Consider the following 23,735-nt stretch of genomic DNA (forward strand, 5'->3'; position numbering starts at 1 on the left):
AGGGCACTGTAGTTTGGGGTTTCTGGGAAACTACTGACTCCTTGTGGTTATGTACTGAACTTCTTCAGGAAGAAGAACGTCAACAACAAACTTGTTAAATGCAACAGCTGTAATCGTCGTGCTTCAATGGAGTTTCAGAAGGAATTCTTTGCGGGTAAAAACACTTATTATAACACTTAACACTTATTATACACTAACACATGTTGTATTTTGCATCATAGCAGTTCTTTAGCGAGGCTGCGAACACGAAGGCCGAAACAACTTGAATTGTACTTTGGTGGAATGCGCATTTTCTTTTTTTCTGAGCCGACTCTTGTTTTTATCACACACAAACATCTGTGGAACGTGTGTGCAGAAATCCGCTTCCTTGTTTGTCCGGTACGGTTTTTGACGTTTCTTTATGCAGACATGAAACATTGCATCACATTTGTACTGTATAGGCATTCCCAAGATCCCATATGTTCCCGGTGCAGGACCCAAAGATGTCATGTGCTTCAAACATTACAATGCACAGGAGGTACAGACAAGTGTAGTGTGTTTACTTTGGCCCATGAGAGGCGATACGTGATTCGCATCTCCAACGTGTCCGTCCCGTGTGCAGGTTCTTATGGGGAAGACGATGGAGGACTGGCTGAGATTTTCAGTTTGCTACTGGCACACCTTCTGTGGAACTGGTATTGTAACAATTTATCACCCAAAATACAATGATGTATCACAACACTGGGTACGCCTGCATATCAAGTACAAGAGCTCAATTATAAGCACACAGTTGAGTTGGTACTGCTACCTGCGTCTAGTCAAATGCAGTGATTGCCAACCATCTGCAGTATTGAAAATGGTTGAATGCTCTTAGTTGATATCACCCCCCCCATTTTGGGAGGCATAACTACATTGACTATCATTGTGTTTTAGAATTGATTTTACAGATTAGTTTTAAAGCACTTATGGGCCTAGCTCTGAGCTTTATAACCAACCTTTAACCGTACGAGACAGCCTGGAGCCTCAGATCCTCAGCTGAGGATGTCACAAAGTGTTTGTACAGTACTGAAATAATGGCAATCTTGTCTCATTCATAATTTGTAGTACACGAATAATCATATTTTTTTGCGGCATAAATGACAATCTCTTGGCACAGTGTTCAGGAAACGCTACATTAGACTAAGATGGTGGTAATGTATTCTGTGCATGAATATGTAGAATTTGCTGGTCTAAAATCTGTGACTATAAATTGGCCTCTACGTTTCAGGCTTTTACACCGTTTTGCTACCTGTGATGTTTCTAAGAGATCGTGTTATTTTGTCATGGGACTGCAGGTGCCGATCCCTTTGGGTTTCCAACGCTCCATAGGTCCTGGAACACAGGCTCTCCCATGGAAACAGCCAAGAAGCGGCTGCAGGCCGCTTTTGAGTTTTTTACCAAGATAGGCGTGAGGAAATTCAACTTTTTATCAAAGTCTGACCTGCACAGAGTTGTTTGAATGAAACACCAACACCAACCAACCAACCACCTACGTGTTTACTTTTTGTCACATCTGCTTGTTTTCACAGGTGAAATATTACACATTTCATGACAGGTACGGACCTGATGTGATCCTCTGAGGTGGCAAAGGCAAACATGGGTGGCAAAATAGCCTTATTTTAAAAATATATTATCTGCCTTTTTAGAGACATGGCACCTGAGGGCTTCACGCTGGTGGAGTCAAATAAAAATCTGGATGAAATCACCGATCTAGCTCTTGAGTTACAGAACCAGACTGGAGTCAAGGTGCTGTGGGTGACCTGCAACCTCTTTGCCCATCCAAGGTCTGTGCAATACACATTTCTACAGTATTTAGTTCTCTTTGATGTTTGTCTTACTACTTCAAAGGTATGTAAAGACATATTGTGTACCATAATAACCTGAATACGCAGGAAAGTTACACAAGCGCTGGAAGTCAACCCCAAAATTTTATTTACAATGTTCTGTGCAGCCCCGCTAGTTTAAGTTTAAGTGAAATTGTATAGAACATATTGCAAAGATTTTTTGGGGGGTTGACTTCCACTTTAAAACTGTGTGTGAAATAGGCAACTGAAAACAAGCTTCTTTTTTTTCTTCCTGCAGTCAAGAGCCTCAATATTAGAATTTGTCCTTGGAATTGCACAAACCGAGCAGCCGATTTAGTTTTCCACTTGTTAGATAGAGAAATGACATGCAGCATTTGGGATGAAATCTGCATCGAACAGGATACAATAAATCATTTTGTTATGTACTTGTAATGTGTACAGCTTACAGCTTCTTTGCCCTGTTGGGGAGTTTAGATCAAGGGATGTCGTTAAAATGAGTCAACTGCGGGCCTGTGAAGCCCTTTGAGACTATTTTGTGATTAAGGGCTTTATAGATAAATTTGACTTGACAGCTTGAGTGTGCCGTCTGACACTTTGGACAAGAAGGACCCTTTTGGGGGATTTTCCTAAAGCCTTTTGTTTTGATTAGTTGGATGTTGATCAATAGCAAAAGAGATGTTATAGTTGATAGCAGTTATAATTGTATTTGGCAGGTACATGAATGGTGCAGCCACCAATCCAGACTGTCACGTTCTGGCCTATGCTGGCGCTCAGGTCAAGAAGGGGCTGGATGTTGCCAAAAAGCTGCGTGCAGAAAACTTTGGTATGGGACATAATAAACTAGCAACATATACTTTGAACCTATAATGCCTTTGAAGATTAACTTAATTTAACATTCTCTGAACTTCTAAACGCATGTACAGTATATTTTTAAGTCCAAACTGGTCAATGTTTTAGTACTTCCTGAACAATTTGCTGTTCTCTCACAATGGTCTGAACAGCTAAATTCACAACTGGTATTTACTTTGATCCATGTACCAATAAATGTCCTGGTTCAATTAGAATTGATATTGAATCAGTTTTCTTCATCTTCCTGTTGATATTTTAATGTCACGAGACTCAGACAGCACGTAACAAATTAGCATTAGGTTGACGTCATGTGGCTTCAAACAGAATGTTCTCAAAGGAAAGTGGCTACTGAGCTTGAAAGTGTCATCGGCAATTTGCAGAAAAAACACGGAGATTTCTGGAAATGAACACTTCCTTTAACATTTTCATGGATCAAACACCAGCTCTTTGTTAGAGAACAGCAAGTTGTGCATAAAGCACTGAAACATTGAACAGCTGGACGCGCATTGCAAAGTTGACAAAAGGCCAGCCATAAAGGTTAGAGTGCAATTTAGGTTCATCCTGAAACTTCACCTCAAAGCCGAATGTCCCTAACTTTTTGTGAGAAGTGCTTTTATGAAAGAAGCTGTAAACAACAATTGTATCATTGTCCTCAGTGTTTTGGGGAGGAAGAGAGGGTTTCCTCTCAGTCCATAATACTGATGTTGCCGCTGAACTGAAACATATGGCCAACTTCTTCAAAATGGCTATCAGTAAGTAAATATTCTCACTAAACCCTTCATTTGGTACATGTGCACAATCTAATGAAATCCAATACAAGAGCTGCCTCAGATAACAACCAATCACAGCTCACCTGTTTTCTGAAACTGAGCCTTGATTGGTTGTTACCTGAGACCCTTAGCCGTTGTGATGTCATTTTCAGTTGACAGAAATGACAAAATAGCCGCCCCGTGAGATGACTAAAAACGGGTGAATTTTGCTGCTTAACACATATTCCACAAACGCAATTGTAATCAGAATGCCGTGTTTAGACTAGCGGGGGCGCATACAACATATTGTTGCAAAGAACATTTTTGGGTTGACTTCTCTTTAAAGAGGTCATTAGTGTTCACTGATGTTTGAGCCTTTAAGATGGGTATTCATTCAACAAAAGATGCTTACAACTATTAAAGTGGATAAAAAGCAGCACTTTGTCACAAGGTGTTTGTACTAATTATCAGAGCTTGGCATTCCGTCTATGTGACGGACCGGTCCGTCTATCTGCCTATGACGGACGCCCGTCTTGATGACGGTTGACGAACGATGGGTAAAATTTAAAAATGGACGGAGTAAGCATAGTTGGAAGACCATTTAATCCGTCTTTCGTCTGTAGTCCGTCTTTAGTCTATTTTCCGCGGCAAGGCTTCGATGAAGAGGAAGAATAGTGAGTTGTTGTTGCATGGGAGACAGATTTAAGTGAGGGACCAGGCTGTGAACAGGCTTCCATGACGCACAGTCACTGTGAGTCACTGTTTTGTTCAAATATCGGCCAGCGGGAGGGGGGGGGGGGGGGGGGCTCTCGAAGTGACGGAAGCCTTTTGAAAATCAGAGGCGGACCGGACCGGCCAATAGGCGGGTACTATTTCCCCGCCGAAAAAAATACGGATGACGGAGGGGTACCCTCGCTGCAGATGGGTGATGAATAACGGACGCTCAATTTTTAGTAAAATGCCCAGCTCTGCTAATTATTTGCTTTATATTGGCGTTTATGCATCCAATAAGTATTAGAAATCATTTGAAAATACCAAATAATCGCCAAAGATTTTAGTTTTTGATTAGAATTATTTATTGCGCATGGTTGTACAGTAAGTAATATTAGGCAAAACCGATTTCTGCACAACTTTAAATAAGTGGGGTGCAGGAAACTTGGGAGAACCCATTACATTTTGCACATTTTAGTACGTCCTACATTTTCAAACTTGAATTGAGTCGTGGTCATGATTGCTCAGGTGATTGTTTGATATCACACTGTTTTTGGATCCTTGAAATTCTGTAGCTAATGTTTGAAGCTAGTGATGGATGATGTACGTTTCTCTGTGTCAGTTGAACATGTTCTTCCTATCACCAGAGTACAAAGAGAAGATTGGGTTAAATTGCCAATTTCTGATTGAGCCGAAGCCAAAGGAGCCCTGCAAACATCAATATGACTACGGTAAGGCGTTCAACTTCAACGAACCTTGACTTATTTTACGAGCACCCCACCTGGCGAGTTTTTCGAGTTTACGAGCCGTTGCTTGGATTTTTGTATTTTGAGGCAAAATTCTAATATAACTTCTCGTATAACCAAAAATATGGTGGTGTTTTTCTTTTTTTGGGGGGAGTGGCTGGAATGGATGAATGGCATTTCAATTGTCAGAATTTAGTTCTGACGTCTAGTTGTTTCCCTCCACAGATGCGATGAGCGTGCTCGGATTCCTCAAGCATTATGGTTTGGAAAGCCACTTTAAGTTGAACATTGAGCCCAACCACACCACCTTGGCGGGACATTCGTATGAACACGACGTCGTCGTAGCCTCTGCGTGAGACGCCTCGACATGTGCACCATTCTCCATGTGATGAGACTTTAGCCTTGCTAGAAGCGAAGTACTTGTCCTCTTCTCAGGTTTGGTATGCTGGGATCAGTTGATGCTAACACTGGTTCTCCTGACCTGGGCTGGGACACTGACCAGTTCCCTATGGACATCAGAAACACAACTTTGGTCATGAAGGTGAGCTCAGTGCCAGTCTTGGCTGTTGCTGCGCAAAAAAATAACATTTGAGTATAGTAATATAGTATAGTGTGTGTATATACAGTATAGTCGTTTAGTCATAAAACTTCGTCTTACGCAGTACTCAGCAGACTGACAATGTGCAAGAGTTAAGGGGCGAGTCTTTCTCTTCTTACGCATGGTGTGTATTGCGTCCTACTCAACTACCTGCAGAGAGACACTTTTCCTCATACAATACAACTTTATGTAGCGCTTTCACAACAGCTGCAGCCGTGACTACAAAGGCTGTCCTTTTCTCCATCTATCAGTTGGGCCTTGTGGTCTAGGAACTCTGTGCCTCCTTAAAAGTACTTCTCCGCTCACAAACGCACACCTGTTATATTTTGAATTGATGTACATGGGAGCGAAACGCAGAGCACACCCAAGGCCTCCGGAGTGCAGACTGACACAAGAAACATGAGTGAGAAAACATCAACCAAACACAAAAGTAAAGCTAAGAGCTAGTGAATTTTCATAAAGAAGGTGAAAAGCACAATGTGGTAAATATCAATAACCTCATTTTCCATTGTGCATCCAAATCATAGAAATTAATAATGAATGCAAAGGATTTTGTACAATTTCATTTTTGCTACTGTGTTTAGAGTAGACATATCAAATGTTTGCACAGTTGCTATTTCCTGTTTCATGTAGTTGCACTGAATGGCTCGATGAAATGTATCCTTGAGTGTCATCTCTCCTCCAGACCATCATTGAACAAGGTGGGCTGCAGCCCGGAGGCCTGAACTTTGATGCAAAAGTGCGCAGAGAGTCTACTGACCCGGAGGACTTATTCATCGCTCACATCGGAGCCATGGATGCTTTTGCACGGGGACTCAGGAATGCTGTTTGCATCCTTGAAGACGGGCTAATTGCAAACCTGGTCAAGGTATGCTCTCATGCTCTGTGAAATTCCCAGCCATGCGTTTGTTGCCTTCTCCAACTGGTAGTGCATTATTTGGACAGGAGCGCTACTCAAGCTTCAGCCAAGGCATTGGACTGAAAGTGGAAGAAGGTTCTGCTACCTTGGAGGAGATGGAGGTAAAGGTCCAAACTGCACTTACCTTTGGCTCTCTTCACATCTCTGTCATTGCCGCTGCACTAAAATCACCAAGGAATTTGCTGGATTGCTTGTTTGAAAGAAAGTGTTTGTCAGGGCATTTCAGGAGGTGTCTTTGTTTTATTCATTTATGATCAAATGTTTATGCTATGTTTTATTTCAGGTTTTTATCAAGCAGAATGGTGAGCCCAAAACGACATCAGGGAAGCAAGAAAAATATGAATCCATCTTTAATTATTATGTGAAATAAGGACCCATCCTTTCCCCTTGAAAATAGTATAATTAAATCGTGTTGAATCCAAACCTCAAAGAGCACATTAAACAAATTGTACTGTGTAATTATCTTGCTTATAATAGTAAGACAGTCTTGGGTGTGATGCAGAACATTAAAAGCACATTCAATGGTCTTTTATTGTTTTTATTAACGACTAGCTCAACCAATGTTATGAAAACTGATACAAAATACATTCACAAGTACAAGTAGTGGTCAAATTATAGCTCATCATGTCATTTTGGCTGTTTTTCGTAATTGTCTACTATTAATGCGTTAAATATGGAGATGTACAAAAGAAAGCAGCGTACAATAAAAATGAGTGAACCCTAATGTATGCACGTTCTACTCTTATTGGATGCTTAATTGGGTACATCACCAGGTCCAGCAGATGGTAATGTTAGATTTTCAATATGTGTTTTATATTTAATACATAGCAGTGATTGCATAGTTTCATGGATGTGTAGAAATAAATGTACATCTAATAATCTCAGTAATAATTTTGGAGTCATTCCTTCAATGCTTCTGTTTGGCTTCCTGTTCCCAACGACTGATTTCTGGAGCCCTTTGAACTAAAAAGAATGTAAGCAATTATTCTATGTTAATGTGTTCTCCCCCTTGTAATTAAAAATCATCTGTCACATACCACCTTCTTATTGATATATAGTTTAAGTGCCTTGTAGTTTTGAGCTGTTTGGCATTCCCAAAGCTGTAAAGTTTGAAAGAACTCCCATGTTTTTGAGTAGTTTTGCCTTAATATTTGATTTATGACATTTATAGCTGACCTGTTTATGGATGTTAAAGGAAAAAAATATTTGCCTTTTTGCACTTTTCCTATATATTCCAATTTGGGTGTTTTAGGACTGTTGGAGAATGACATTTTGCTATAGTGGGCCATGTCACCAAATCGGTGCCATTTGCTTGCCATAACAACACACATTGACAATGACACACATTGTTGTCATTTTTCTACTCTAAATCTGATAATACACCTATAGAACTACTCAAAAAATATTATTGGTCTATTTGTGGCAACTTATTTTTTTTGTCATTGTTTTGTTACACTGAAACTGAACTGAAAGTAACGAGTGATTTTAAAGTATAGAAATTGCAAATATATGAATTTAAGCCACAGAGCATTTATGCAAATAAAACACACAAAAAAAAGAAAATAAGTAAAATCAACAAATTATTAAAGTGGCAAGATTTTTAACCGAGAGGTTAAAATCCCTCTCCTTTCAATAGGCCAGGTACAGACATCATAGTTAAAAGTATCATCAAATATACAGAAATATAAATGGGTGAACTTACTTGTGGCCTTCACATGGCCTTAGAGGACGTGAATGCTGCAACTTCCTGTTGACCATGTGACTTGTGGAATATTCTCCCCAAGTTTTTAAAGAGGGTGTAATGTGTTAGGGCAACAGGACCGAGTGAAAACCTAGCGATAAAACGAGTTATAATTTTTTTTAAATGTATTCATTTATTATTATTTTTATTTGTTTTACAGAAACTACATTTAAGAGTATAAGGATAAGTGTGTTATCCTCCAAACTGCTTAGGGTCGCGGAGAGGTGCTAGAGCCTATCCTAGCTGACAATAGGCGAAAGGCAGACTACACCCCGAACTGGTGGCCAGCCAGTGGTAGGGCACACACACCGTCACTGAGAGGGAACCGAACTCACGCTGCCCACACACAACTTAGGCGTGTGTACCACTATACCATCAGTGACCCGTTAAGAATAAATTATTATATTTCAATTTTAGGAAGCAAGGACAGGCAACAAATGCTATTTTTTTTAATCTTCAAGGTAGTTTAACGTAATCTGTTAAATTTTATTTATGAAATACGCAAATGTTATTTATTAGATATGCAATAAAGTCAATGCGGAGGACACTCATTTGCCTAATATATATATATATATATATATATATATATATATATATATATATATATATATATATATATATATATATATATATATATATATATAATTTATTTATTTATTTTTTTGAAAAAAGGTGTTTTAGAGTTAATTAATTTCCTGAGAACGCAAATAGCACCCAGTGGGTGGTATGGTGCTTGTTCGACGTTCTGCTATCTATCCAATCTCCGCTGCAGTTCCACCCCACCGTTTTTTGTTTTTTTTTTAAATTCCCCCCCCCCCCCCCCCCCAGTTCCACCACTGGAGTCTGTCTGGTAGTTTGAGTTTGCTCCGGTCTAGACGTGAACGTGCACTTTTCTCCTGACATCACATCATACTACTCGCCCTGACAGTTGGCTATCCAATCAGCATGCGCGTGGAGTGTAAACGTTCCCCCTGTCTTCCAATCAGCACATAGCGTGAGCTCTGCTCACTGGTGCGTCTCACCTGATTGGACGGGTGGGAGATTTCTGTGGAACCAGCCAATCACAAGGGTCAGCGTCTCTCTCTTTGCCATATGATATTCAACATCCCTGGATTTGGCAAACTAACAAATTAACATGAGTTACAAAAGTGTCTTCTTTTTGGGAGCACCTTGATTCAACATTGGATAACGATTAATTCGTCTCCGATTTTAACCGACTGTTAAAGTCGGGGTCACGGTACCAACATTTTATCAATTTGTTTCTTGATATCATATATTTATACTTTTTTTTTTCTAAATATCCGAGATGTGGACTTTTTTGGGACTAGCCAGCTTCACGTATCTGTACAAAAAGTCCGGAGCTGTTTGGACATTGGCTCAGAGAGAGCTGATGGCAGCCCTCGTCTTATTTCTGTCAGTGGGACTGCTGCTGTCTTATTTCAGGTATTTCCATGGCCACAAGCTCAGAGTCTCTCAGGTGCTAAGTTCACCTCTGAGCCTTTTGTCGCTCTTGCCTGTCGTCAACTTTCTCAAACCACAAAGGAGGCAGAATGCAGACAAAACGTGTCATAAGGTAAGATTTTCACACGTTCTAAAATTGCTTTATGACTCACAACAAACTATTTTGAGGTATATGGGTGGGTGCATACATATGTAAAAAAATGTTCTTTGAACACCTCAGATTACTAGCTGACAAATAAGGTAATCAGGGACACATGCGTACACTGGCACTACAATAAGTGATAGCATCAGCGCATTTGTGTAAAAATCACCCTAGTATTTATTTAAAGTCATTATTACTGATTCTTATATGGAAAATTAATGATTATCATGCAGATTTAACATGAGCTGTTTTCTTGTGTGAAATTTTGTTATATCACCTTGGAAACCTGGATAATAAATATATTTATCATGTATACGAACAGTTATACGAACACGATAAATGTTCGAAAGTCAGTTTATGTAGCTCAAAATACCAATTTTGTGTCTCAATCAAAAGCAGGTCATACAATATCGTGAAAGCTTGGTACAATTTTTGGTACAAGGGATATACCAAATGCAGGGGCAATGATGTAGTATGACGGGTTGATGATGTACGACTGCACGAATATTAAAGGGGGAGGGGCATTCTCTTTCTAAAGATGCGCCTCCACTAATCTAAACACGGTATTCTGATTAAAATTGCATTCGTGGAAATGAATTAAGCATCAAAATCCACCCGTTTTAGCCATCTCAGGGGGCGGCGCCACTTCCTGCTGACTGAAAATGACATCACAGTGCCAAAGGGGCTCAGCTTGCGAATGTCACATGACCAAACCCAGAAAACAGGTGAGCTGTGACGGTCGTTACCTGTGCCCTTAGACACTTCGATGCCATTTTCCACAATTTCCTAAAAAGAAGACAAACTATTGATGGTGCGCTTTCCTATAAAGATCTAAGTCAATGTACTTAAATGTGTTGCTGTTCACACAAAACATAAGCAGTTTGTTCCCTTTCTGTATCCAATATTTACCAAAGCATCAACTTAAAATCAAAGTACACACTGAACCATGCTTTCTGGTTTAACGTTAGACCGCTACGCATTCATGTGGTTACACCATTTACCGGCCCCCTACGTTCAACAATACCTACAATGTGTGTCTCAATGTCATTTCTCTGGTAGAGCCCAAGAAGAAGGAAACACGTGGCTAGTATATCTTCCACATCCAACTCCCAAGTTGGCTCCTTCGTTGAGCTCGAGCCAGATTCTGAGCCGGATGTGGTGATAGTTGGGGCCGGCGTCCTGGGATCGGCAATGGCGGCCGTACTGGCGCGGGATGGTCGACGGGTGACGGTGGTGGAGAGGGACCTGAAGGAGCCTGACAGGATTGTGGGGGAGCTGTTGCAACCTGGAGGCTATCGAGCGCTCAAAGAGCTGGGCCTGGAAGGTCAGTGACATGCAAAGTGCTTGATACCAAGCATGATCTGAGGTACAACTATTGTAACTTAATTCGTTGTAAAGGTTTTTTTTTTTAGTTGTAGTATACGCTGAACTCAGCTGATAACCTGTCATTTGTCATTTGCACGCATTCTATTGTGTAAAGAGTTGTCATATCTTTAACATTTCACAACATGGAACACTGGCTTCTTGGAAAAAAGTAGGACTGGAACCAAAGTCCATCGAAATATTTCTGTGTTAACCTTATTTGTTGATGTAAACTTAACAAAGTGGACATTACAAGTATTTTAAGATAGTCGAACCAGCCAGTAAGTGAAAATAGGTAATTAGAATAAAAACTAATTGATATACTGTACAATAAAATACACATTTATTGTAGAAGCAGAACACTACAGTGCTATTATGTACGAGAATAAAAGTATCAGTGTCGTTTTCTGAGGTTGAACAAGGTTTAGATTTATGAGACAGTAGGGTTCTAATAGTTTTGGATTTTTCATGATAGTTCGTTTTTATTTCGTTTTGACTTTTGTTTTTTTAAATGTACTTTTAATTAGTTTTTAGAGCAAGTTTATTTTTGTTTTTTTGAAAATATTTAATTTTAGTTTAGTTTTATTAGTCTTAGTATTATTTTTTCTTTTAAATATATGGAGTGTTTGCTTATAGTGCAAAAAAAAAGGTCACTAAGTATTGTGTAATAAAGTAAACTATAACTCTCAAACGACTGTTTGATTTTCCTTCTTCTGTACGGACGTACAGCAATACCAAAATAAATATATTTAAAAGGAACCCCGAAAGCACGTCTGATATCTTTTGACCAAGATGAAAATTGAATTTTTTGCTATAATTTTAGTATGTTTCATAAACGTACGTATGTAGTTTCAGTTAATATTCATTTTTAAAAAGCGTTTTTGTTTTTATTTTATTTCGTTTCAGAAAATGTTTTTTTCAATTTTAGTTTCAATTGGGGCGGCGTGGTGGGTGACTGGTTAGCACGTCCGCCTCACGGTTCAGAGGTCGTGGGTTCGATCCCAGCTCCGGCCTCCCTGTGTGGAGGTTGCATGTTCTCCCCGTGCCTGCGTGGGTTTTCTCCGGGTACTCTGGTTTCCTCCCACATTTCAAAAACATGCATGGTAAGTTGATTGGACTCTCTAAATTGCCCCTAGGTGTGATTGTGAGTGCGGATGTTTGTCTCTGTGTGCCCTGCGATTGGCTGGCAACCAATTCAGGGTGTCCCCCGCCTACTGCCCCGAAGACAGCTGGGATAGGCTCCAGCACGCCCCGCGACCCCTTGTGAGGATAAGCGGTATCGATAATGGATGGATGGATAGTTTCAATTATTTCATTAGTTTTTGTCAACTATAATAACCTTGGAGACAGTCAACTAGTATGACATGGAAATGCAATTAAACGACAAACAACAACAGACACTTTGTAGGCTTAAATTTAGAATAATAAAATGATAGTTACCTACAATTATTTTAACTTGCCTAATCTAACCTTGTGGTGAAACAATCTGGTTCTGGTCGATTTCCTCCATGCCAAGAAAAGGAGGGAACAGGAAGCAGAAGTAAAATAATAAGAAAAAAAAACAAAACAAACAACTGATCTAATCACAGACAACATACCTTAGTGAAGGTGCGGCAACTTTGGTAAACATACCATCCTGGAAAAACTGGTGCAAAAAGGATATAAAAAAACATATCACGAGGCTGACTTTGATTCAGTGCATGCCAAAGACTAATTCCTACATATCGTTGCGTTAATCATAGCAATCAATCATGCTGTTACCGTTGCTCATTTCATAATGCATTATTGAGTGGAACTGAAAGAAACTGTACCATCCTCATCCCCCATCAGGCTCAGTGGAGGGTCTCGACGCCCATCTGGTCAATGGTTATGTGATCCATGACATGGAGAGCAGCACAGAGGTGGAGATCCCGTACCCTCAGGAAGACGACAACGTCCAGTGCGGACGTGCTTTCCACCATGGGCGATTCATCATGGGCTTGCGGAGGGCCGCCCAGGCAGAGCCCAAGTAAGTACTGACAGTAGACTCCTCAAAAAAATGAAAATGAAGTCATTTCACCTTTTGGAAGTGCTTATAGAAACGCGTCTTCATACATACAATAGTAGAAGGCACTAGTGGAAAAAAAAACAACAACCCTACTAGTGTGCCCTAGTCATTGTACTAGTTTGCTGAATTGTCTTACGAGTGAGGACAAAGAGCGTGCTAATGGACCTTAAGATGGATATCAAATGCTCGCCAGCACCCGCTACTCGCCAGACCACTGGCGGATCTCGATGGGGTGCTGGCTCCCCATGTGTAGCTGCCCTTGGCATCAATAAAAAAAAAGTGTTGTGTCCTGCTGGCGCAAAATTGTATTTCTTTGGTTTCTTGAGAGTCACTGATAGTGTAGTGGTACACACGCCTGAGTTGTGTGCGGGCAGCGTGGGATCGATTCCCGCTCAGTGACGGTGTCTGTGTGTGCCCTGCGACTGGCTGGCGACCAGTTCGGGGTGTAGTCTGCCTTCGCCCATTGACGGCTGGGATAGGCTCCAGCAACTCCCCGCGACTCTGTATAGGATAAGCGCTTTGGAAGATGACATGATGACACATGGTTTCTTGAGCAACGTGAAAGTAAAACATACAAAATGCTTTGTATCATTTCCAATTATAAAAAATCATACATTTACGAATACATTGTTAATCAATTGTGCATACAAAAGTAAATAAAACCAACACACACGCCGAAACAACTGCACATGACCTCCCCGCTACTTGCCGACCACGGCATCCCCTCTCATGCACGGCGCACAGGCATGTGGCTAAGTTGGCGTGTGATGACACTTTACATCACTACCGGGTTACGCAACTACATTCGGAGCACAAACGACATAAACTACTCTGCTGGCCACTTAAACCATCAAATATGCTTGGACCACCCCAGGTGCCAGTCTTTCGTGTTTTCCCCGATTTTTCCAGCACATTTCAAAGTAAAACTTAATGACATTATTAAAAAAGAAGTCAACGGGAACCTTTTTTTTTTTTCAAGAATATGTTCTATCCAAGCCCACTAGCTGAAACAGGGCATTCTGATAAATTTGTGGAATAAGTGTTAATCCACTCATTTTTAGCCATCTCTGGACCGTCTCAAATTCAGAAAACAGGTAATCTGTGATTTTGCATTTTGCTTCTTAATTTATATTCCACAAACGCAAAATTAATCAGAATGCGGTGTTTCAACTTGTGGGCCTGCTGGGAACATATTCTTGAAAAAAATATGTTTGGGTTGACTTCCGCTTTAAGACTAAAATAGCAATAATTGAGTTTAAAGTAAAATTTAAGTAGATGTAAAGCATTTTAATTACATGTGTCATTCACTTTTTATACATACTTTAACTTGCAAATGAATTGGCATTGAGTTTACACATTTTAAATCCTTAAAATGTATACTCATGAATGTTGCAACCATTAGCTGCATACAAATAAAAACATTCAAATAAACTGGGTACCAAACAGTAATACCAGTGACACAATGCATGTGAAGGAAATGGCACAACAGAAGATATTACAAACAAATGTAATTGTACTCGTATTTCACCTCAAATAATTTAACATTTCAAAACTTGCTTATTTAAAACGTAGGCTGGGTCAAAGATTTGGACCAAAAGATGATGTTTAAAATTCATGGATTTGATAACAACAAAGAAACATAAAATACATTTATTCATGAATGAAGGAACTCAGAGGTCATAGAAGCATGGCTGACTGAACAACTCATTAAAAAAAAAAAGATAAGTGATTCCAAGTTTTTGTTTTGTGGACCCCATGAGATACCCCCACCCCCCCCCCCCAACCGCCCAACCCCGGATAAAAGTCTTGCTTTGCCACTGCTCCAAACAAGCTGATATGACACAATCATCATTACAAGGAACACGACCGAGTTAATTCCTTTCCCTCTTGAGATGTGTCCAGGCTTTAGACTCAGTGCATTCAACCATTTGTCCTTTTCCGCCCCCTAGTGTCACATTTATAGAAGGCACTGTAACCAGTTTGGAGGAAGACGATGGCTGCGTAACTGGAATACAGTACAAGGATAAACACACTGGGGACGTGAAGGTGAGAAAAACAACTTCTGATTGTCTTGCATGATTTTTTTTTTAATATGAGCGCGAGGTTGCTGATGAGGATGTCTTTCAGGAAGTGCATGCAGCCTTGACAGTGGTGGCTGACGGATGTTTCTCCAAATTCAGGAAGAGTCTGGTGGCTGGGAAAGCTCACATTTCTTCTCACTTTGTCGGATGCCTCATGAAGGTGCATTTCTCTTGAGTTTTACACAAGCGCCCCCAAACACACATGCACGCCCCCCCCCCCCCCCACACACACACACATGCACACCTACAAAATTGTGTCATTCAAAATGTAATGGTCCGGTATATGGGCCAATGTGACACACCTCCACTTTATTTCTCTAACCATTGGCTTTACTTCTCAGGATTGCCCCCAGTTTAAAGCCAACCATGCGGAATTGGTGCTGGCTGACCCCAGCCCTGTGCTCATCTATCAGATTTCCTCCAGCCACACCAGAGTGCTTGTGGATGTAAGGGGGGACATGCCACGTAACCTTCCACAGTATTTGGCCGAGAAAGTATACCCTGAGCTGCCAGGTAAAGGCGGGACAAGAACATTTAATGGGGGACCTCATTGACTGACTTCTTCAAAGAATTTTGGCATTTGATTGAAAGGAGGTTTTATCACAATCCAGCTAGCAGACAGACTGCAATAATAACGTACTTCAACAGTAGTGGAAATGTAACATAGCTCAATGAATGAAATGCTCTTGTTCAAAGTCTATCTTGCTAATTAATTAAAAACAGCAAAAAATGAAACTTAAGTCAACCCCCAAAAAGCAAGAATATTTTCTATGCATCTTCACTAGTTGAAACATGGCATTCTGATTAATATTGCGTTTGTGGAATAGGAGTTAAGCAGCAAAATCCACCCATTTTTAGCCATCTCAGGGGACGGCCATTTTGTCACTTCTGTTGACTGAAAATGACATCACCGTTGGCTCAGCTTCAGAAAACAGGTCAGCCGTGATTGGTCGTTACCTGAGCCCTGAGCAGTTGTGATGTCATTTTCAGTCGACAGCCACAAGTTTATTATTATTATTATTATTTTTTTTTAAACATTAGCTGCATATGTAAGGAATGTACAATTGATGTGAATGCAAACTCTAAAATAATCACGCCTAAAGTCAACCCCAAAATGTTCTTGACAAGAATATGTTGTATGTGCCACCACTAGCCTAAACAGGTCATTGTGATTAATATTGCATTTGTGGAATATGAGTTAAGCAGCAAAATCCACCTGTTTGTATCCATCTCAGGGGGCGGTCAGTTGTTCAGGGCTCAGGTAACTACCAATCACAAGTCACCTGCTTTCTGAAGCTGAGCTGTCATTGGTCGTGACCTGAGCCCTGAGCAACTTTGATGTCATTTTCAGTAAACAGAAGTGACAAAATGGCCGCCCCCTGAGATGGACAAAAGCAGGTGGATTTGACTATTCCACAAACGCAATATTAATCAGAACGCCGTGTTTAGACTAGTGAAGGCGTATAGAACATATTGGAAAGAAAATTTTGGGGTTGACTTCCTGTTTAACCTATTGATGACTGGATTCTGATTTAAACTCTAATTTAAAAGTGGAAAAAACCCCAGCTCCAACTTGTGTGAAAGTCAAGCTATGATGTATGAACTTGTATGAACTTCATACAATTTGTGGGCATGTTCCTCCGGGATGAATTTTAACACAGAGATCAAATTTCACTCTGTCCTGTAGATAGACTTAACACTTTTCACAGAGAGTATTCACAAAAGTGTTTCGCATAGTTGTAGATTATATTCATACACATAAGATTTTACAGTTAATACCCAAAATACACAAAAATCTGTCTTAACCCCCCCCCCCCCCCGACCCCAAATTAACTAGTAAAAGTCAGTTCTTAGCTCACAAGTGCATCCCACAAGTTGGTGACACTGGACTGCAAGGACTTTAGTTTTTTCATTCTTTGTGTCCTTGCCTGATCTGACATGAAGCTGACATAATAGTGGATAACGTGTGTAACGGATTATGTGATTATGTCTTCTTGTGACGGAAGGCGCATTGCATTTGAAGGCGCTGGCATTCATGCTGGAGCTGGCTTTTCATCTGAAATATCAGAGGTGCACTCTGAAAGCTGCGCTAACCTTCAGGGGTCCATCTGATATTTTGCAGTCGGTCACATTGGCGTATTGATCGGGCATTTTTAGACATTCCGGGCGTGCACTCAGTGTGCAACTTTCTGGCAAGGTGGCTGAGTGATCTCAGTTCACTTCTCCCTCTCTTCAGAGCATTTAAAGGAACCTTTCATGGAGGCGCTACAGAACGACCGTGTCAGGTCTATGCCTGCCAGCTTCCTCCCTCCCTCTCCTGTCAACAAGCCAGGTACACACTCACATGGAAACTGTCCATTTCTACCACTGATATGAAAAAAAAAGGATTATTAGAACAATATGGCCTCAGACTTTTACACAGAGCTGAATTACTTTTCCTGGTGAAGTCGCACTTTAGGCAGCCACCTTTTGCTAGGTAGAGTTCATTTAAATGTCACTTTAAATGGTGGCTGGCGTGTGCCGACTCCTATGTGCCATAAATTTGAAAGTGATTGCTTGATTCTGAACACACACATCCAGTTATGAGTGGAAGCACACTTGTGCATCATTATTTTAGTTAGGCTATGACGAAATGTTGAAGATGAGAATATGCGCTCAGATTGAGGGATTTTTGATTGCATTGGTTGTATTTTTGTGGCCTGCAGGTGTGTTGCTCCTGGGCGACGCATACAACATGAGGCACCCTCTGACTGGAGGAGGGATGAGCGTCGCACTCAATGATGTCCGCATCTGGAGGAGCCTGCTGAGGAACATTCCAGACCTGTGCGACGACAGAGCCATGCTGCAGGTGAAAGCAGACGCCGCAGCCCACAATTACTATTCCGAATGTTTGGTTTCACCCTAAGTCTCAAACCCCGGGCGGGCAACAATTCACATGAAGCAAGCGCCGACCAGTCGCAAAGATCTGTTAGACAGTTCTGATAAAAAGTGACCCCAGTGACTTGGGCACACCTTGAGCAGATTGTCAATCAATAATCAATCAATCGCAAGGCACATATGGACAAACTATAATTCACATTCACACCTCACTCCTGTTGCCTTGCATGGGTGCTAACAGTTAGCATAAACCGCTACAGTTGACCCTCTGCAAGGTCACGTCAATGTTGGCTTTCCCTTTTCTATATTGAAGTTTGTTCTTTCGTCTTTCCCACCTAATAGGCAAAGAAAAAATTCCACTGGGAGCGCAAGTCATCCCATTCTTTTGTGGTGAACGTGTTGGCCCAGGCCCTGTATGAGCTGTTTGCAGCCACAGATGGTGAGCGTCTGTGCGACAAACATTGTTATTAGCTTGCGAGCAAAGTATTTGTCATTTTGGTGTGTTTTGGCCAGAGTCCCTGCATGAGCTGAGGAAAGCTTGCTTTCAGTACTTCAAACTTGGAGGAGAGTGCATCGCTGGGCCAATTGGACTCCTCTCAGTGTATGTGCGATACAAAGATGAGAGTTGTATTATACCTATTACATGCCATTAGATTCTCATCAAATTTCCTTTCCCCCCCCCCCAGTTTATCACCCAAACCAATGATCCTCATTGGCCATTTCTTCGCTGTTGCCTTGTACGCTATCTACTTCAACTTCAAGTCCGAGTCCTGGAGAACCAAACACAGAGCTTTATATAAAAGCGGAGCAATCCTCTTCCGCGCCTGCACGGTCATGTTCCCCCTCATCTATTCGGAGCTCAAGCACCTGGTGTATTGAAGGGCCCTCCCATGGGTGCACACGGACAAGACCCAGTGCCAATGATGAGCAAAATCTTGGTTAAAATGTGATACTTACCACACGTCTTCACATCGGACAATTTTAGTTTGTGACTTTTGCTCATGACTTTGCCTATTATTGACCATATTGTTTATGTGGAGAGACTATTTTTGAGGCCTGCACAAGCCCATGGACAGAAACATTCTGAACCCGCCGGAAAGTAAACACTTTTCTGTATTTTATTATTGTGATATTGTTGGTTTTAATGTCTAACAACCAATATTTTTTAGGGTTTTTCAAACTCTTGTTTTTTCTAGCACACCTAAAACGTCTAGGTGCTGTGCCTTTTCTAAGAAAGATCCTGACACTGTTTTCTGATGCTGTACACACACTCACCTCAGGCTGGCTGGTTTTAGGCTTTGATTAAGAAAGTGCAACTCCAATCACAACTAAACAAATGTAGTTTTGCATGCCGGACAACAAATCAAACAGATTTGTTTAAATATACTCCGAAGTAGCCTTTGGATGAGGTGGCACGATGGGCGACTGGTTAGCACGTCCGCTTCACAGTTCAGAGGTCGTGGGTTCGATCCCGGCTCCGGCCTCCCTGTGTGGGGTTTGCATGTTCTCCCCGTGCCTTTGTGGGTTTTCTCCGGGTCCTCCCACATTCCAAAAACATGCATGGTAAGCTGATTGGACTCTCTAAATTGCCCCTAGGTGTGGTTGTGAGTGCGGATGTTTGTCTCTGTGTGCCCTGCGATGGGCTGGCAACCAATTCAGGGTGTCCCCCGCCTACTGCCCGAAGACAGCTGGGATAGGCTCCAGCACGCCCCGCGACCCTTGTGAGGATAAGCGGTATCGATAATGGATAGATAGTCTTTGGATGAACTTTTTATCCAACCAGCCCCTAAACATTACTTTGGGTAGAAACACATTATGACTATTCAGAGGTCACGGATTGAATGGCAAGGCAAGATGGATCATTTTTAAATGTAGCTTTATCTCGCTTTGGAAAAGTGCTCCTCATGTACAGAACACACAGAAAACATACGACTGTTAAAAAATTACGGGTAGGTTTTTCCTTTGTAAAACCTACAGTTCAAACAGATGATTTTCAAGCATTATTGAAAAACAATGACTTGTCACCAATGTAATAAAAAAAAACCAAATGTGCACAGGAGATGTAGAAGGGGGAGTTTATTCAACACTATGTATAATCTCTCGACTCATTCTGTACTCCATCCATTTCCTACACCACTTGTGCCGTTTATGATCAGATGGAAGCAGGAGCCTGTCCCAAATAACTTTCGGGTTAGACTGATAGCCAGTCGTGTTTTGGGAGTCTACCAACCGTTTTCATTGTTTGCAAGGCAGCGCAATGGCTCCAATTTCCCAAAGGACTAAAATATTCAAAAGGCGATTGAAACAGGGCAAAAATCTGCGCTAAAACATGCAAAGAAAGATGACAAGTGTCAACATATCCCTGGTTATAACCATTAGTATAGCTTTATTAATTTATACATCACTGATACATGGTATTCAGGTGAAATAACTGGAAGAATTATCCATAGTATTCTTTGTGACTCTCCACAAGGACACAAATACTGGTGCGCAAGACCAGAGAAGGGTGTTGGTGGGGAGAAGGGCTCTTGGGTGACGTTTAGGCAGTGTCGCAGGTCAGTCTGCCAGCGTACCTACCTCGTCTGAGACTCACCTGGGAGCCCACGGGCAGAGCATTGAACCACATTGCACCCCACTTCCGACCTCAGAGCGGCCCTCCTTTTCGACACAGAGCGTTAGGGCGTCACCTTATTGATAGTGGTAGCAGCAAGCTTTCTACTAACAGTGAACATCTTATGGATCTAAACAAAAAAAAGTACTGTACAGCTACTGCTAATAGAGTCTAAGAGCCTGGCCTTGACGCTTTTACACCAGATTAAAGTGCTAGAAGCAAACCCACCAATCCACACTTGGTCATATATATTTACTGTATATAGCATCATTTACAGGGTAATATACATTATATTGTAACAGCTGAAATGTCAGCACAAATAGATCACTGTCACACTTAACAGCAAAATATATATGATTATATACACCCCTATATAATCATACATACCGATATATAATTGTCATATATGCATGTAAAACGGCTGAGCACGTCTCAGGCTTTTCAACTGATAGCCAGAAAAGCAATTGTGTATCAAGACGTAAAAGCTTTCCGCGTTCCTCTCTTGAAAGCGCCACGGGAGGCGGCCAAAGTGCCGCGGGCCCTGGCGAGGCTATTTGAGGTCACAGGACAGTTATTTGCATATTCCACAAAATCTATTGCAACACGTTACTGTCTACTAACAGTACAGCCGGTGTTAGCTGGACTCACACGTACACCCACTGAACAGAACATTACGACGATGGCTGATCTGGTTATAGCTATGTGCTTTCAGATGGTGTGCTAGGACAGTGAACGACAGGAGGACTACCACACACAATATACTCGATTAGTTTAGCCTCAAGAGGACCACCTGGAATTCCACTGTGGGAGGAAACTTAAATGGAACAAAACAAGACAAATCTCTCACCTCCAACTTCACCTTAGTGTTACTGTAGCTCACTTCTTGTTTTCCCACTACCACTTCGGACACGACACCATCACCACTTGAATAGGAACGTGTGTTTCTCTTCTTCCTTGCTCAGTAAGGTCCTACGGCACGGACAAAAGGTGAGTGGCTGCTGGGGGACGCCTATCTGGACCGCTTGGGCGGCACGGCACAGTCCCCCTGGTGATCCCTTTATATTGACTTTCCACTGACATCCCCGCGGCCCGCGCTGCAAAGATGCTGCACGAGGCCTTAACAAGATACATACAAAAGGTAGTTTTCCACAAAGAAAATGAAAAAAAAAAAAAAAAGCTCCAGAGTAACTGCAGTAGTAACGCACAACAAGCATCCGCTAGCGGGCTCCCGGCCTGGGGAGCCCCGGTGACGTGCAGTTCGGGTTGGGACGTGGCCAATGTTCTCAGGAGGACCGCTCCTCGCTCTGCCTTAATGCAGGACTTGTCTGTTTGTCCCGTGGTGCGCCCCCGTTGTTACTCAAAAGCCCAGATCTCTATGTCCTGCACATAGAAATCCTCCTTTTTAGACAGCATGGGGTTCCCGAATGTTTTGCACGAGTGACTCCTGCCGTGATAAAGGTCTCCGTCCAGCCACAGCCCAAACTCGCCGCTAGGAGAAAAAGACAATGAAATTGCGTGGTGAAAATGTTGCGTACTGCCCTCAAAGTCTTTCCTTTGGGGCAAGAGAACCTCACCTTCCACCGCCGAAAGCTAAAGAGTCCATGTCTCCCTTGATGAAGAACATGTTGTCACCCGTCCATTTGAACACCTGTTGTAGACACAATAGTGCGCCTCTCAGATGATATTGCACGCCATATCCTTGTTGACATTGTTGAATAAGCTCTTTGCAATACTCATGAACCCAACGACAACGTATGTGCCACCTGAATAAACACCAGATCTGGCAGACAATAATATTGAACACACTCAGTCTGGTGCAGTTAAAAGATTTTATTGCAGCAATTGGTCCGTTTCCTCAAAGTGCCATGCGTCCAAAGACGTGGCGCAGTCGGTCAACAACGCGCTTGATAGCCAAGGAGCTAAGTTTGAAAACTAAACATACACCGTCAACCGCACTAATGAGCATTAGCGGCCACACGATTAAGAATTCCGTCAGATGTGACAGTCACTGACTTAAGCACTTGTGCAATGCACATGCAAGACAGACTACAGGTGATTAGCGATGACGACTGTTTGAATCCAGTGCGCAGTCAGGATTGCTCTAGGAAAACTTGGACATGGTCACAGGTTTATCTGCATTATCTATCCCTCAAATTTTATATTTCATTTTCTAGTATTAACTATAATCGCAATAAGATCTCCTCCAAGGTGGAACTTGGATGTCCTGTTTGTATTTTGTCAGCTCCTTCAGGTGTGCAGAGCTGCCTCAGCCTCACCCTTCCTAATTACTAACATTATCTATTATTATGAATAATCACGGTCATAACTGCAATATTAATAGTCGAGAAAATTGCTGTTAATCACTGTAAATATTGAAGACTGAAAACAATAAAACAGCCCCTGAAACACGATGAGAGGGAAATGCAATGATCACTCCGATTCTTATGTTCATTTTTGTAACATTCTGAACTGACAAGAGCGTAAAATGCTTGACCACTTCTAGCACTAAATGTAACAACAGTCTTCCCAAGTTGATTTTTGTCCATTTCCTTTCAGATCAGGGGTTGGGACAAGTATGGGGCAGTGAAAACCAAGAGCTTGGACCTACTTGGCAAACCCCTGCTTGAGCCGCCCATTTTTTTACCCTGAGGAATCTTGAGGAAATCAAAACAAAGCACAATCCAGCCCTGCTAAATGTTTGGTTGGCAGTTTGTTGTTCAAGTTGTGAGTCATTAGGCGCTAGCCTGGTAGGTAGGCGTGCAGTGGACGATTCTAACGCTTCGTCGTTGAACGCGCTTCTGCTTTTTACAGCTGCGGCTCACGCTCAGTGCTGATAAAATCTTCAGCCAGTTTGAATGTTAGGCACCTGGTAATTCATGGAGAGCGTGTACCTCAAACTCTGGATTGAAGGTGAAGAGGAAGGTCTCTCCTGTGCCATAAAAGCCATCGCTGACTTTAAAGGGCTCTGACGCTAGGGCCCCAAAAACCTGGAGTGGGGAAAAAAAACCCACCAGAAAC

The 23,735-nt window shown here is 41.7% G+C and overlaps 3 protein-coding genes across 11 annotated transcripts in view; 2 read left to right on the forward strand and 1 right to left on the reverse strand.

The window, feature by feature from the left end:
• The first annotated feature begins 19 nt into the window (after nt 1-19).
• LOC147144019 (uncharacterized) lies at nt 20-7,119 on the forward strand. Its single transcript, XM_086038085.1, has 14 exons — nt 20-154; nt 441-517; nt 602-674; nt 1,314-1,426; nt 1,548-1,573; nt 1,665-1,802; nt 2,537-2,646; nt 3,329-3,424; nt 4,780-4,863; nt 5,104-5,230; nt 5,314-5,419; nt 6,162-6,344; nt 6,422-6,496; nt 6,679-7,119. Exons 1-14 carry the CDS (start codon nt 127-129, stop codon nt 6,763-6,765), a joined length of 1,323 nt encoding a protein of 440 aa, XP_085894211.1. The 5' UTR covers nt 20-126; the 3' UTR covers nt 6,766-7,119.
• A 2,123-nt stretch (nt 7,120-9,242) lies between these two features.
• Nucleotides 9,243-21,791, forward strand: sqlea (squalene epoxidase a). Its single transcript, XM_086037179.1, has 11 exons — nt 9,243-9,709; nt 10,799-11,063; nt 12,932-13,109; nt 15,098-15,194; nt 15,276-15,389; nt 15,571-15,742; nt 17,466-17,561; nt 17,935-18,077; nt 18,449-18,545; nt 18,620-18,707; nt 18,793-21,791. Exons 1-11 carry the CDS (start codon nt 9,443-9,445, stop codon nt 18,983-18,985), a joined length of 1,710 nt encoding a protein of 569 aa, XP_085893305.1. The 5' UTR covers nt 9,243-9,442; the 3' UTR covers nt 18,986-21,791.
• Nucleotides 20,466-23,735, reverse strand: part of oxr1a (oxidation resistance 1a) — a 188,321-nt gene continuing 185,051 nt past the window's right edge. For all 9 annotated transcript variants that reach the window (XM_086037172.1, XM_086037171.1, XM_086037177.1 and 6 more), the window contains 3 exons: nt 23,609-23,704; nt 22,292-22,365; nt 20,466-22,206 (listed from right to left, as the gene is read on the reverse strand). In XM_086037172.1, coding sequence (XP_085893298.1) covers nt 22,071-22,206; nt 22,292-22,365; nt 23,609-23,704 — 306 coding nt within the window. In that variant the 3' untranslated portion in view covers nt 20,466-22,070. The remainder of the gene's footprint in view (nt 22,207-22,291; nt 22,366-23,608; nt 23,705-23,735) is intronic.

This window comes from Filicampus tigris, chromosome 8 (genome assembly GCF_054856515.1).
Source record: "Filicampus tigris isolate MCC_2025a chromosome 8, RoL_Ftig_1.0, whole genome shotgun sequence".
NCBI classification, from domain to species: domain Eukaryota; kingdom Metazoa; phylum Chordata; class Actinopteri; order Syngnathiformes; family Syngnathidae; genus Filicampus; species Filicampus tigris.